General features: G+C 34.2%; 1 protein-coding gene across 8 annotated transcripts in view; it reads right to left on the bottom strand.

The window, feature by feature from the left end:
* Positions 1-15,478, bottom strand: part of Ralgapa1 (Ral GTPase activating protein, alpha subunit 1 (catalytic)) — a 246,379-nt gene that overhangs the window by 34,507 nt on the left and 196,394 nt on the right. For all 8 annotated transcript variants that reach the window (XM_013510373.1, XM_013510372.1, XM_013510369.1 and 5 more), the window contains one exon: positions 8,910-9,065. In XM_013510373.1, the coding sequence (XP_013365827.1) occupies positions 8,910-9,065 (156 nt within the window). The remainder of the gene's footprint in view (positions 1-8,909; positions 9,066-15,478) is intronic.

Here is a 15,478-nt window from a genome sequence, read left to right as displayed (position 1 = left end):
TCCTTTTATTTATCTGCTACATTAACCCTTGAACTCTTGCCAAAACTATCTATAATTTCTAGTGCCCACTTATCTAAAGAAACAAGAGAAAACAAAAACTGCACTTTTATCTTATAACCAAAGCTTGTCTTCAAATATCTTCCACACAGTATTAAAAGTCCACCACAGAAGTTTAATGGAAAAGAATACACATTTCTTCCAGGATGTTACAATGAAGATTTTTGGCACAGAACCAATTTTTGGCACATAAAAAAGTCATTCTAGACATGCTCAAATATTTTGAGGGAAACTGTTCATGAAAATATTTTATAATTTATTCAAATGGTATAAAATAATTATCTTAGGCTGTTATCATAAGGCATGTTTTTCTATTTTTATATCTTTAAAATCTATGTAAGACAAACTGAGAAATTGTCAATCACTGCTTGTATCTTGGAAATTTTGCAAAGACTACTGAAGGAATGAATTATTAACAATTAACAGCTAATGGAAACTTCAACTGTATGTATATGTGACATAACTACCTCCTAAACTATTTTATAGTATTTGTTTTTCTACTACTTACTATTTTATAGTACTATTTGTTCCTCCTATCTTATGGATTAATAAAACTATGTATACATTCAGCAGGCTTTCCTATTTTCTGAAAATTCTCAAAAGAGCTTCTATCTGCATGTTTTTGGATCCAGATGGCAATCCATTTATGAAATAAGGTATAAGATGTCTGTACATAAGACAGGTCTGTTAAAATGATTGACAACCAAATGACTTCCAAATTCATTCAACTACTGTTGAAGTCATTTTGGAATTTAAGGTATATAACATAACCTGGAAATTATTATTAATTTTTGAAGATAAAGCACAAAATGAAGTTCAACATGTGTAAAACAGAAGTTCTTAGTACATGACAGCATAGATGAAATCTTTTAATGTATAATTTTCCACTCAATACAGGAACTCTTCACTGTAGTATTCTTGAGAAATATCCTGCCTCTTCTCAAATCTTTTAAGATTAGAGAGTTTAATAATTAGCAAATCAGTCTAGGTCATTTTTTTTTGTCTTTGAGACAGGATCTCGCTATGCAGTTCAGGCTGGCCTTCAGTTCACTTTGTAGCCCAAGCTGGCCTCGAACTCACAACAATCCTCCTGCCTCAGCCTCCTGAGGGCTGGGATCACAGGTGTGTGCCACCACGCCCTGTTATTTAACTTTTAAGAAGCTAGAATCATTAGAATATTCTTTATACTGAGGCCAAACCTGCCTTCCTGAAGCTAGTTCTTATGAAATAAACCTTATCAAATAAATACAATTTGTATTCTAAATATCTTCAGGTATCTGAAGATTGGTTTAATGCCTCCAGTTTTCCAGGTTTATAAGTGGTTTTACTTCCTCTTCTCATAGTTTATGAACATACTCATTTTCCTTGATGCTTGCCTCTGTTTACTGATGTTTCTGTTAAACTGTAGTGTCTAGAATAGAATATGGTATCAATACATACTCTAAGATAGCAAACCCACAGAGGTACTTTTTCTTCCTTTGTTGTTCTGGTCACTACATTATTTTCTGCATCTTTGTACCATTGATCAAGTGGAACTCCACTCAATTCAAATCCCCCAAGTCTTTTTTCTTATTAAGTTCTTTTAGGCAGAAACAACTGACTGCTAGAACTAAGAGTGGGTTTCATATGTACTCCTATTAAATTTTACCTTACAAAGTTCAGATTATTGTTAAGCTTGTCAAGGTCTGTTATTAGCCTTATTCTGCTGTTCAACATGCTGGCTCTATCTTTACCAGATTTAGGTTATCTTTAAATTTAAATTCTTTTGTCTTCATTTAGGCTTTGAACAAAAATGTCAAATGGAACAGGTCAAGATAACAGCCTTCCAGCCAATCATTACAGACTTTCCTCTTGGTTTTAAAAAAAATGTTTATTTATTTTGCGCTTACTACTTATTAAGTTCTTCCTATCCTAAGTGCCCTATTTTACATGTGAGGAATTGAAGCCTAAAAGGATGATGGTGCTTGCCTAAGGTCAAACAACCAGTAAGTGCCAGAACCAGGATTCAGATACAGGCCAGCTAGTTTTAGAAAACATACTTTAACCACCTCCACACAGTGCTTCTTGTTAAATAATTAATTTACATGTTTCGGATATTATCATACAATCAGTTGGGAACATAGTTACTGAACTATTAAGGCCACATTTCTTCAACTTGTCCACACAAATAACTTAGTTAAATGCTTTATATAGTCTATGGCTGTCCCTGATCTAGTAATCCTATTAAAAGAAATTAAATTACTTTGATGTAATTTGTTATGGTGAACTAACTTATGTTGGCTCCTTAGTGCTCACTACTTCATTATCTAAGTGCTCACCAACCATCTGTTTAATAATGCTATTTTACCAGGCACTGACATGGGCCTCATGAATGTAGGTAATTTCTGCAGTCCGTGGGCTGCTCTATGTCTTTTTGTGAAAATCAGATGTTTGTCATTACTATAGACTGCATATTGATATGTTGTCCTCCTCCCACCCACAAGTTCATATGCGGAAATCCTAACCCCCAATATGATGGTATTAGGAATGGGGTACTTTGGGAGGTGACTAGATGCATGAGGGCTCTTTTATAAGGGATTAATGCCTTCATAAGAGATTCCAGACAGCTTGCTTGCTACCTGTGCCACGAGCTTACAAGAAGACAATTCTCTGTGAACTAGGAAGTGGTCCCTCACCAGACACTTAACCTGCCAGTGCCTTTACCTTGCCAGCCTCTATAACTATGATAAACAGATTCCTGTTGTTTATAAGCCATCCAGTCTACAGTACTTTCGTTAGTACATCCTTCTTAAGGCAGAGTTCTCATTTTCCATGATCATCAACAGGTATCCCAGAGTCAAATCTAGATTTCCTTAGTGTCATAAAATGTTCACCTGGGCTACAGACTAGAATTCATGTAATTATATTATCTCTCTTGTAAACCAGCTTACCCAGCGGTTTCTCCCACTTTTGTTATAGGAACCAATCAACTAATTATAATCACTCCGGATCAAAGTGAGTGTTCTTTGATTCTACTGGTTTCCTCCCTACTCTCTAACAAGCTCTTCATTAAAAAAATGCACTGTGGCCTGTTTTTATACCTTTCTATTAGTTGTCCTATATACCTGAAGTAATCCCTGAATTTTAAGTTTTCTGTTTTCCATCCTTCTCTTCCTCCTTCCAATCAATTCTTTTTATTCACTAACAAATATTACCCTAAAGCAGTGGTGGCGAACCTACAGCACATGTGCCACAGCAGGCTGTTTATCATTAAAAGTTCTGAAAGGTTCGCCATTACTGTCCTAGAGCTTACTGAATGTGCGGTCCTAGCTTTTGCAAATGCATTGATGAGGAAAAACAGAAATGATCTCTGTTTTCAAAGCGTTGGGTCTCCTACAGACAGAGTAAACTCACTACACAATACATAATAGAATAGTTTAAAACACAGATAATTTTTTTTTTTTGGTACCAGGAATCGAACTCACGACCTCATGCTTGCCAGGCAGGTGCTGTGCCGCTGAGCTATATTCCCGGCCCCACAGATAATGTTTAAATGTTCTTTTCTAAATACAAGTAACAAAGAACACTGATCTATAATGGCACTTGAACTAAAAGCTGAAGAACATACAGAAAGTCAATTAGGTTAGGCAGTTACTTCAAGTATATATGCAGAAATGGAAACAATATTCTCAATGCTCCAAGCCCCTGTTATTTCACCCACTGTCCAGTACTCATATTTAGCAAAACATACATCTACACCTATCATCTACACCTCAATTGTATAAAATATTTTCTATATATATTTTTATATAGTCACTCATATTTTCATATATTAATTTGCTACCTTTATTCATTTTTAACAATTAAGAAAAGCTTCTTGACAGCCACAGGTACGGCATCTAGTACTGTCTTAGGAGTCTTACTATTAAATGTTGCTGGGTACTAAAAAGACAGCGTAATGATATGTGGCAAACGTTTCTCTATTGTTGCACAGCGTACAGTATAAAAACAGAATTATCTGCAATTTGGCATTTATTTAAGAATTCCACACTGATAGCAATAAAGATGTCTGTAGGTATTTCTTTTGATTTGAAACATTTATTAAACACCAGTAAGCCTGGTTGTAAGTGCTGGGGGTATAGCAATAAACAAATCCAAGTCCTTTACTTCATGACCTTGATTTTCCTAGTGGAAAGAGTCAGTGAACATACAAAAAAATTAACAAGATAACTTTACATAGTGATAACTACTAGAAAAAAAAACTACAGGGTACTATAATACTGTTCCTGAATAGAAGGGGGCTAACTAGAATGGTCTTCAAAGGTCTTTCTGAGAAACTGTCATGTGAATTTGACAATAGAACAATGAAAATGAGGAAGCCTACAGAAAAAAACATTTGAAACTGAGGGTCAGTAAGGATATACATAGCCTTTGATATGTGAATGAACTTGATATGATAGAAAGCTAGAATGAAAGCCAATGAGGCCAGACTGGTAAATGAGTAAGGAGGTGACAAGAGGCAAGATCAAATAAGTAGGTAGAAAAACAAAGAAAACAACCAACAACAAAAAAACTAGAGGTAGGTAGGAAGGTGGCCAAATAATGGAGGTTACTGAAGGTCTTAAGTGAGGAAACAAAATTTTATTCTAAATGCAATGAGAAGCTACTGGTATCCTATTCAAATTATATCATTCAGAGTGATAAGACATATTTGAACCCAACCAATCACACTTCTTGGTTTTTCTAGCCTGGTTTTTCTTTGTCATGAGGAGTACATTTGTAAAAATTGGGGTTATGGTCAGAATCTAAGATAGAAAAATGAAACTAAACGAAATTACTTGGGAATGAAACCATGAGTATAATTTGACAGCATTTATTAATTATAATATTAACTTCACTTTTTACTAAGAAATAAAAACGTTTCTGTTATTTTTCAAACTTGTTTTGTTAAAATTCACCTACGAGATTATATTCAGCATATTGTTCTCTGGGAAGTATCTTATCTTTAAATTTTTTTATATAAAATTTTAAAACATTTAAAATTAAAATTGGACAAAACAGGTCTACAGGGCTCATTTATTTACAAAACTACCATGACCAAATTTCAAGACAGAAAATGAAATGCTGTCCATTACACTAATAGTATTGCAGAGGAAAACGACTTAAATAAAGTGCTTCTTTCTCCTCTTTTGGGGGGTGCAGGAAATGAAAGACAGACTAGAGAGTCCAACTAAGTATGCTGCAATTATCTCAACTTGATCTTCATCAAACTTCTAAAAGGATGATTCAGCTACCTTGGAAGCAGAGTATCAGCAAGTGGCTAGAACAAGGAGACAGAGGAAATGAGAGAGGCTCCTGTGAACACTTTATACCAATGCTTGCAGCACTTTTGATTTTTAGGGGTGAATACACTCAGTTAAGTGGAAATTATTTTTAACCATTTTCCATCAATCTTCCTCGGGTAGAGATAATTTATAGAACAGATGGCCTGGACTGGGGTTATATCGAGATTTTTGATATGGTAGATATTTCTAAGACAGAGTACTAGATTGAATGGTTAATTTGTTCAAAAAGTACAGTCTATGTTGTAAACATCTTGCTGCTACTGAAAGCCTTCTCTTCACAAGAAATAAAAATGTTATACTTAAGTAAGTCTAGGGACATTTACTTCCTATCTAAGAAAATAAAATATTTAAAAAATAATTTACAAAAATACCACATGATATTCTAAGTAAAAAGTCAGAACTAAAATTAGTTTCTATAAAATGGATACAAATGATTTTCTCCTACCAAGTTTAAAGCAAAAAACCAGAGTTATAAATAATTCTAGCTTGCCAGAGGCATGGCTATTTCTTTATACTGACTGTCGACTACCTAATTTAATTAGAGGTATTAAACTCCATGCTGAGGTCAACAAGCCTTACTTCCTCCAATATTACACTTCAACTAGTGCTCATTAATGTGTCTACTGAATGGATTAACACACCTGAAGATATATGTACAAAGGAAAAGGGGGACAACTTAATGATATCCAATTGTTCATTTGTAATAGGACACATGTTCTAGGCTTCAACTTATTACTACTAATGTGGAATTTATTAAATTCAGGAGAAAAAATACCAATACAGAAAGTGATTTTTTATTAAGAACTGGTATAAGACAATTGGCATCTATGATTAAGTTTAAACATTTAACTTGTTAAGGAGAAAGTGATGCTGTAGTGTAAAATATAAGCTTGTTCTTGAAAAAAATCTTACTAGGACTCTGAGAAGCAGATTAAAAACATGGGTCACAGAGAATAGGAAAAATCAGTATATAGAGAAATCAATGTTTATACATTTTTGATTTGTATGAAAAGAAGATTTAAACTAGTTATATAAGTATGTATTCTTTTTGTTGGACTTTAAAACAAATCCTTTAAATTGCTTTAGTAAGTAAAAAAGCTTATTCAGCCTGGGTAATTTTCTTCAGTAATAAACAGTTTTTTAGTTTAACAACCAGAATAATACATGTTTACACTATAACTGTTTAGAAATTAAAACTACATTTATATTTTTAACCACTTACCAGTCCAATTATTTAAAAATAGGATGGCTAAAAATTGCCTATCTTTTAATTTTTATAATATAACAGGAAATACAAAAATGACAATTTTATCAAATTTATTCAGTACAAGAACAGACTGATTGAAATGATACCTGTCTGGGCGATGGTTGAGATAGTACATAAATGAGCTGCCCAAGTGAAACTTGGGGTACACTGTTAAGTGGTTAAAAGTTAGAATGCTTCTGGCCTCTTAAGTGCATGAAATATTATACTGTAAAACTACCTAAGTTTTCCTTACTAAATAATTGGAGAACATACTAGTATTTTTCCCCCTGGCAAATTTAAGACTTTAAGTTAATGTAAATAATTGGAAATATATCCTGAGTTCATGAATTAGAAGACATGATATCAGTACTGTCCAAATGATCTAAGATTCAATGTGGTCCCCATCAAAATCTGAACATTGATTTTTGCAGAAATAGAAAATCCATCCTAAGTTTTTTACACAGAATTTCAAGAGACCTTGAAAGAAGATCAAATGATCTCCAAAAAGAAAATGGAAGACTCATACTTCCTGATGTCAAAGTGTACGGCAATGTTATAGTAGCCAAACAGTGTGGACAGACATTTAGATCAATGGAATAGAATAGAAAGGCTTTTCAACTAATTTTAAAGGGAAAACTGGGTATCCTTGTACAATAAAATGAACTTAGATAGCATTTACCTCATACCATCTACAAAAATTAATTTGAAATGGATTCTAGATCTAAATGTTAAGAGCTAAAGTTATACAATTCTTAGAAGAAAAAGTATGAAAAATCTTTGTGAGATTTGGCAATGATTTATTGAATTAACACCAAAAGCAGAGGCAACAAAAGAAAAATTAACTGGGAGTCTATGAACATTAAGACTGATGTATCAAAGGATATTTTCAACTGAGTGGAAAGACAACCCACAAAATAGGAGAAAATACTAGTAAATAAAAAAAAAACATGCATAATAATAATAAAAAAAAAGGATAGCAGTGGCATAAAAATAGAAAAGACCAATGGAACTGAGTAGAATGTCCAGGAATAAATACAAACATGTCTGGTTGACTAATTTTCATACTACTTAGGATTAAAAAAAAATCTAAGCAGGTTCGTAAGACCTTTGAAGCCTATCCTACATGAGAAATAAATCATGAAAAAAACGGAATCCTTGTATACTGTTGCTGGGAATGTAGACTGTGACAGCCTTTAAAACAAACAGTATGGAGGTTCCCAAAGAAATTAAAAATAGAATTGCCAAATGATGGTGTAATCCCCCTTCTGGATATACACCTAAAAGAAGTAAAATCAACACCTCATAAAGCTGTCTATACTCACATGTTCACTGCGGCACTGTTCACAAAAGCCAAGATATGGGGACACCCTCAGTGTCTACCCATAAATGAATGGATAAAGAAAATGGGGAATATGTGTGTGCAAAATGGAATATTAATCTGCCTTAAAAAGGAAATCCTGCCACTGCCACAACATGGATCAATACTGAAGATATGCTAAATGAAAGAAGCCAGACACCCCAAACAACACTGTATGATTTTACTTACATGTGAGATAAAAAATATTTATACATATATAGAGAAAGAATAAGATAATGGGTAAAGTGGGTGGGAGAAGGAAATGGGGAGATGTAGATCAAAGGATACAAAATAGCAGGTATGTACGATAAACAAGTTTAGAGACCTACTAATACAAGAACTATAGTTCAGTAAAATTGTACAGTATTTGAGTTTTTTAAAAATAAGAATATTTTAGCTATTTTTTTGTTACAAAGAAGGTAACTGTGAGATGAAGGGTATGTTAATTTCCTCCACTATAATAGTAATTCTGCTATCTATATGTGTCCTATAACATCATGTTGTAATCTTCAAATATACATTATAAGATTTATGGAAAAAATTAAAAATGACTGGAATCTTCAATCACATCACTGGTTTTTAAGGAAAATACAGTGTATTATATAATAACCCTGGGGTTTTTTTTGTTTTGTTTTTTTGAGACAGGGTCTTGCTCTATAGTCCAGGCTGGGCTTGAACTCATTATGCAGCCCAGGCTTGCCTTGAACTTAGGGGAAACCTCCTGCCTCGCCTCTTGAGTGCTGGGATTACAGGTGTGCACTACCACGCCTGGCTAACACTCCTGTTTTTAAAGTCAGCAATGAGTTAAGAAAGAAGTAATACACCCAGATAGTGTTTGGTCAACTGGATTTCTTAAATATTTCATTTTATTAATTTTCTTCATCACTAGGATTTTAACTCTGAAGCACTTTTTCATTGTACTTACTTTTTTGGTCAAAGAGTCATCAGAATCAGAAGGCATTCTTGTTGATACATGAAATATTACTTCTACTGTAGAGGTAGCAAAATATGGAGTGGTCAATCCAGTGCTTTTGTTTTTTTGTAATCCTCCCATAAAACCACAATGATTTGTAAGATTTACCTAAAAGCAAAGAGCCACATAAAAATCAACTGACACAACAAAAAAAAAATTATTGAGAAAGATTCAAACTTTTTATTTTACACAAATACTGGCACAAAGTCTTCTGCACATAATAAATACTACATCTAGAATTCCAGTCATTCCTCCTATTTGCGCATGCCACATCCGTGGACTCAACCAATTGTAGATTGAAAATATTCAGAAAAAAATTGCCCTAGCACTGAACAGGTACAGATTTTTTCTCCTGTCATTATTCCCTGAACAATACAAGAACCATTTATATAGCACTTACATTTTATTAAGTATTATAAATGATCTAGACATGTTGTATAGTGTACAGGAGGGGGTGTGTTAAGCAAATACTATTTCACTTTCTATAAGGGACCTGAACATACACAGACTTTGATATACAGAGGGGGTCCTAGAACAAATCCCCCTTCGATACTAAGGGACAACAGTATTAGAGCCAATCCATTCATATTAGCATTTTTTTCTTAAGAATTTGAGGACCCTTAATTAGAAGGGATTAATTAGGAAAGAAATCAACTGTTGTGCACTATGCATCTTTTGTTAGGCAACTAGGTGCTAATGATAAATTATAAAGGGTGCTTAGGGGACCCCAAAGTCAGAGAGTAAAAATCAAATCTGGAAATGATTTGGGGAAAAGTTAAAACAGCAATGTCAATTTGACAAAATGATTAATTAGGGATGTCATATTTACTCATAAAACTGGCTTGCTGGTTTGTCAGCATCTATAACAGCTCACAATAAAATTATAAAAATGTAGAATTTTACCTCAATTATTTTTTTAAAACTACAAATTAATATGTGAAACTATTTGTTTTAATATGGTACAATACACATTAACACCAAGCTCACTGCATTTGCTGATATCTCCGGGCTTGTATAATGCATAAAAGCCAGGAAACTGTTTACTGGAGAAAACTGGGGATATATAGGAAAGAAGAAAGAGAAATAAAAATCATTCATCTTTCCACTTATGCACACAGTGTAAAATAATAAGTATGATCTAGGTCTGGTGATTCATGCCAACATTCTGGAAGGATGAGATAGGAGGAGCAAAAGTTTGAGCCCAACTTAGTGCCTTACCAAGACACTAAGACCCTATTCTGATATAAAAATAAAAATAAAATAAAAATGAAAGGGTTGACATGTAGTTCAATGTGAAGGCTCTGTGTCCTGTGTTCAGTCCTCAGTACCAGGTCAAAAAAAAAAAAAAATCCTGAATATCTGATAAAATGAAGAATTACAATGCCAAATCCCCATACTATGTGAACTGAGTACATCTCAAATATCAATACTAGTGACCAATGGCAGAACATGAATGATAGATTTGTTTTTATGCCATTACCATAAGACTGCTCAGTCTCCTAGTTTTTAAAATTTATTTTTGACTCAGTAATAATTATTAAACATTCAAAAGTATAAAAAAGGTATAGTAAAAAGTCTTCCCTTCATTTTTCATCAGTTCCCTTCCTAGAAAGCAATTTAACATTCTCTGCATAAACAAATTCATGTGTGTGAGCACTGGAGTGCACACACAGCATGGATATACAATGTTCTGTACCTGGATTTTTATACTTAAAATATCCTGAAGACACTTTATATGAAGAGCTTCTTCATGTTCTGGTTTTCTTGGCTTCATAGTTATTTTACTGACATACACTAATGCAACTAGTCTCTGATTTGAAGGATATTTAGGTTGTTTCCAATCTTTTGCTACTAGTCAATACTGCAGTGAATACTGCACTGAACATATATATCATGTTCCATTTGTGAAAACAGGTCTGTGGACAAAGGGCAGGTGCATTTCTACTTTTGAAACATACTACCAAATAGCCCTCCATTGACAGTAACCAAACTGTCCTCCATTGATAGTACCAACAACAAGAGTGCATGTTTCCTTCAAACCCTTTCAAATGCAATGTATTTTATGATCTCTGTTTATAGGGAAGATGAAAAATGGCAGTTCAGTATAGACTTTGGTTGTAGTGAGAAAGTTACTGATTGAAGTTAATTCTGTTTCAAATCTCTGATTATACAAAGACAGTCTCAATTTAGTGTTCCTTTGCTGCAAAGATTTTAGTAATATTTGGTGATTTGCTTTGTAGATTAAATGCCTAGAGATAACTGCAGATTCACGGGAAAGCATAAAATAGTAACAGGAACAATCCTTATATTCTTTACATGGAGTCTCACAATGCAAAATTCTATCACAACCAAGTTTGGTAAAAAGACATTTTCAACACTGAAGGATCCCCCTTACTGCTCATTACGTGAGCCACATTCACTACCTTCTCACCCTTAAACCTTGGCAGTAACTCATGTGTTCTATAATCATCATTTTAATAATATTAAATAAGTAAAATCACACACAAGTAACTTTTCCAAATTATTTTCCTGTTAACTTTTTAAATCATTTTAATAATATTAAACAAGTAAAATTACATACAAGTAACTTTTCCAAATTATTTTCCTGTTAACTTTTTTTTTTTAATGATTTCAGGTTTGATACCATTGTAGTTGGAAAAACACTGTATTAATTTCAAAGCTGGTAAATTCATTGAGGTTTGTTTTACAGCCTAGGAATATCCTTTATCTTGGTATATGTTCTGTGGGCACTTGACAAGAAAGTGAATCCTGCTGTTGTTGAAGTGCTCTAGAAATGTAGAGTAGACCCTGCTGACTGATGGTGTTGCTGAATTCTTTTATCCACTTAATGATGATTTTCCATCTAGTTCTCAATTGCTGGGAGGGGGTGAAGTCTAAGTATAATTGTTTCTATTATTTTTGGTTCTACTGGCTTTTGCTTCACATCTTCACAGCTCTGTTGTACATACAGTTACTATGGCTATGTCTTTTTGGTGGATTGGTCCTTTTATAATTATAAAATGTTTCTCTCTTATTTTTTTTGCTCTGAAATCTACCATATCTAACATCAATGTAGTCAATCTAACTTTCCCTTGATTATATGTTTTTTTACCTTTTATTTTTTGTCAGACTATAAAGTTATATTTTAAGTGAGTTTCTTGTAGATAATATAGAGGTGAGCCATGCTTTTTAATCTACTTTAATAATCTGTTTTTTAATTCTGTATTTAGCTCATTTGTATTTCATACAATTATTGGGCTTAACCTACTATCTAATTTTCTGAAATCAATTTTTCTGTTTTTCATTTTTATTTTGCTTTTCCTGACTCCAATGGGTTGCCTAAACATTTTCCTAAAATCTTACTGTATTTATCTATCACTTTCATTTTCTTTGAGACAGAGTCTCACTATGTAGTTCAGGCTGGACTCAAATTTACGGTGATCCTTCTGCTTCCCAAGTGCTGGGATTACAGATGCGTGCCATCACAACCAGCTATCCATCTACATATATTACATATAGATAACTTATCACAATCTATAAGTATATCCCCATTTGAGTATAGTAACCCTGCCTTACTATATGTCCCTTTACCTTCCCATTTGTAATACCATAATTGTCATAAATGTCTCCACCATGTATATTTAGAAACACAGGCCGGGGATATAGCTCAGTGGTACAAGTGCCTGTCCGGCAAGTACGAAGTCCTAAGTTTGATTCCCGGTACTGAAAACAAAACAAAACAAAACAAAACAAAACAAAACAAAACAAAAAACAAAACAAGAAACACAGACGTCATGTTACAGTTTTTGATGCAAACATCGGGGTTTGTTAACATGAAAGAGAAGAAAAGTCATTTTTTTCATGCCACTTTCTCTTCCTTGTTTTTATTAGTGCGTATTAGTCATGTGGAATAGTGGGTTGTATCTGGCATATTTGTATACGCATATAACATGCTTCTTTTTTGATTCTTCAACATTCTTTCCATAACATCCCGTTTCTGCTAACAGAACTTCTTTTAGTGATTCTGAAAGATTTCCAAGTTCTCCTTCCTCTGAGATGTTTTCTCTTACCCTCATTTTATACCTCAGTCCTAGATGGGAATGGGTATTTTTTTGCTAGCTATAGGATTCTGTGTTAATAATTCTTTTCTTTCAGCCCTTGAAAAATATTATGCCACTTGCTGTAGTGCCCACAGTTTCTGATGAGAAACTTGCTATCATTCTAGTTGTTCTCCCTGAATGCTCAATTTTTTTTGTCCTTAGTTTTCTGAAATTAAATTGTAAGTCTTAGTATGGATTTCTTTTGGTTGGGTTCCAGAATCTATATCTCTATGCCTCTTGTCAAAAATTGCAAGTCTGTAACCATTACTTTAGCACTTTTCCAGACCTAACCTCTTTACCATCTTCTGGGATTCAGAGAATTGAAATATTAGGTCTTCTGTTATAGCTCCAAAGGTCCCTGATGCTTTGTACACTGTTTTAGCTCTATTTTCTCTTTGATATTCAGCTAGATTTCTACTGTTTTACTATATCTTCAAGTTTACTGATTCTTTTTCTGTAACACAATCCCCACCCTTACTGCTGCTGGGTTCAGCTACTGAGCTTTTTATTGCAATTATTATATTTGCGTATCTAAAATGTCCATTTTAGATTTTTTAAATTTTTTTTTTTATTTTTTGTTCTACTGTGTCCCTAATTGCTCACTCAAATATTTCCACCTGGCTGACTGACAGTCTTTGTCATTCAGGTATGGGCATCTACTGGCTGCTTTTGTTTTTGGTGGTATTCATTCTGTTTGATACCCTCCTGGGTCTTGGTATAAAGAATGATTTTGATTAAAACCTAGACAATTTCATGTTGAAAGACTCTTAAGTTTTGAGAAGAAAACTATTCTAAAGAAATGTATTTCTGAAACTGAAAGACAAAAATGGCAAAGTAGTGATCAATAGCAAAATATACCCTCTCCAGGACCTGGAATCCAGACACCTTGAAAATAACAACTTGATGACAAGAATAAAAGAAGTAGATGTCTTGAGAATTGGGAACGATCTGATAGGAAAATTAGAAAATATAAACAAGGTGGAGACATAGACCATGATGTAGAGAAAAGTAAGAAGCAGTCTGAAAGCCTACCCCAGCTCCCGAGGAAGGGAATCAGTCCATGCAGAGGCAAGCAAGGTCAGCCCCCAGGGTTGGGAGCTCTAGGGAGAAACAACAGACAGGGCCAAGGGTGCTCAGTCCAAAAAAAGGCCACAGATATTACACACTGCAGAAACAGCATGAGATTTCGTGCTGAAAGTGACTCCTTCCACACTGCAGGCTACAGTTGGAGAAGGAATCCAGTACAGCACCACCTGCATTGCCAGAGTGTTTCATCGGGTGCCATTTCAGGAAAGGACTGATTATGTAAGACTGACAAATAACTTCATTTCAGGGTTCCCAGTGCTACCTGTGCATAATGACTGGGTGAAACAGCCATGAGAGACAGTTATGGACAGGGTTCAGGTTAGATATAGACCCCCTGAGAAGTTTAAGCTCAGGCTCGGAAGGGCACAGGGCCCCACACTCTGTGGTGACAAGCCAGGCCCCACACGTGTGGCTTTCAGAGGTGTCTGGATATCAAAGTGATAGTATTACATAGTAGTCTGCTGGAACCCTGGCCCTGTCTACATTCTAGTACAGATCAGAGGTCTGACTGCTTTTCCCAACTACCGACATGAGCAAGGACACTTTGGATTGGATGGCGGCCACAGCCTGGGGTGAATGGACAAAGGAGCCTCTGGAGTGGAGGCACCTCACAAATCCACAGATGGAAAAGCTAGGAGGAGAAATAAGTGACTTGTTGGATTCCAAAATTATAGATGCTGCAAAACCACTCATTTAAATATACAGAGGGTATTTTTATGGTATCACTGCTTTTTTTTCCTACTTCATCAGTTTTTTGGGGCTTGGGATTTTTTACTTTATCTGTTTTTCTTCTATTTTCCTTTTAACTTTTACTTTTTTATTCTTCTTTTTTCGTTCTCCTTTTTCTTCTTTTTCCTTTTCTGTTAGTTTAATCTAATTCTATTAATTTCCTTCTACTTTTTTATTTTAAAAATAAAAGGAGGAAAACATTAACAGACAAACAACCTTTTACAAAATTGCAAAAGAACAGTACAGACAATACAGAGTTACAAAGTGGCAGGAAATTAACAATGCTTGTTGTGTTACATATTGATATCTTCAAAGTGGTTTCTCATGAAAACAGAGACATGCAATATTGATCAATCAAGGGCTCATTAACCGTTTCTTTCAGCAAAGAAATAGAAGACAATTAGATCAACTATGTTGATCTTATGTATATACATAAGACAAATCTTAACAGGCATGAAAACCCATATAATTAATAACACTATTGTAACAGGGGACCTCAACACCCCATTGACACAAAGAGATAGGTCAACTGGACAAAAAATGGCAAGGAAATAACAGATCTGAAGCAAAGCTGTGAACAAATGGACTTAGTAGATGTATACAGAG

Source organism: Chinchilla lanigera, unplaced genomic scaffold (genome assembly GCF_000276665.1).
Source record: "Chinchilla lanigera isolate Chin_1 unplaced genomic scaffold, ChiLan1.0 scaffold00008, whole genome shotgun sequence".
NCBI lineage: Eukaryota > Metazoa > Chordata > Mammalia > Rodentia > Chinchillidae > Chinchilla > Chinchilla lanigera.
Note: the sequence above shows the minus strand (reverse complement) of the source record. Positions and strands in the feature narration are given on the sequence as shown.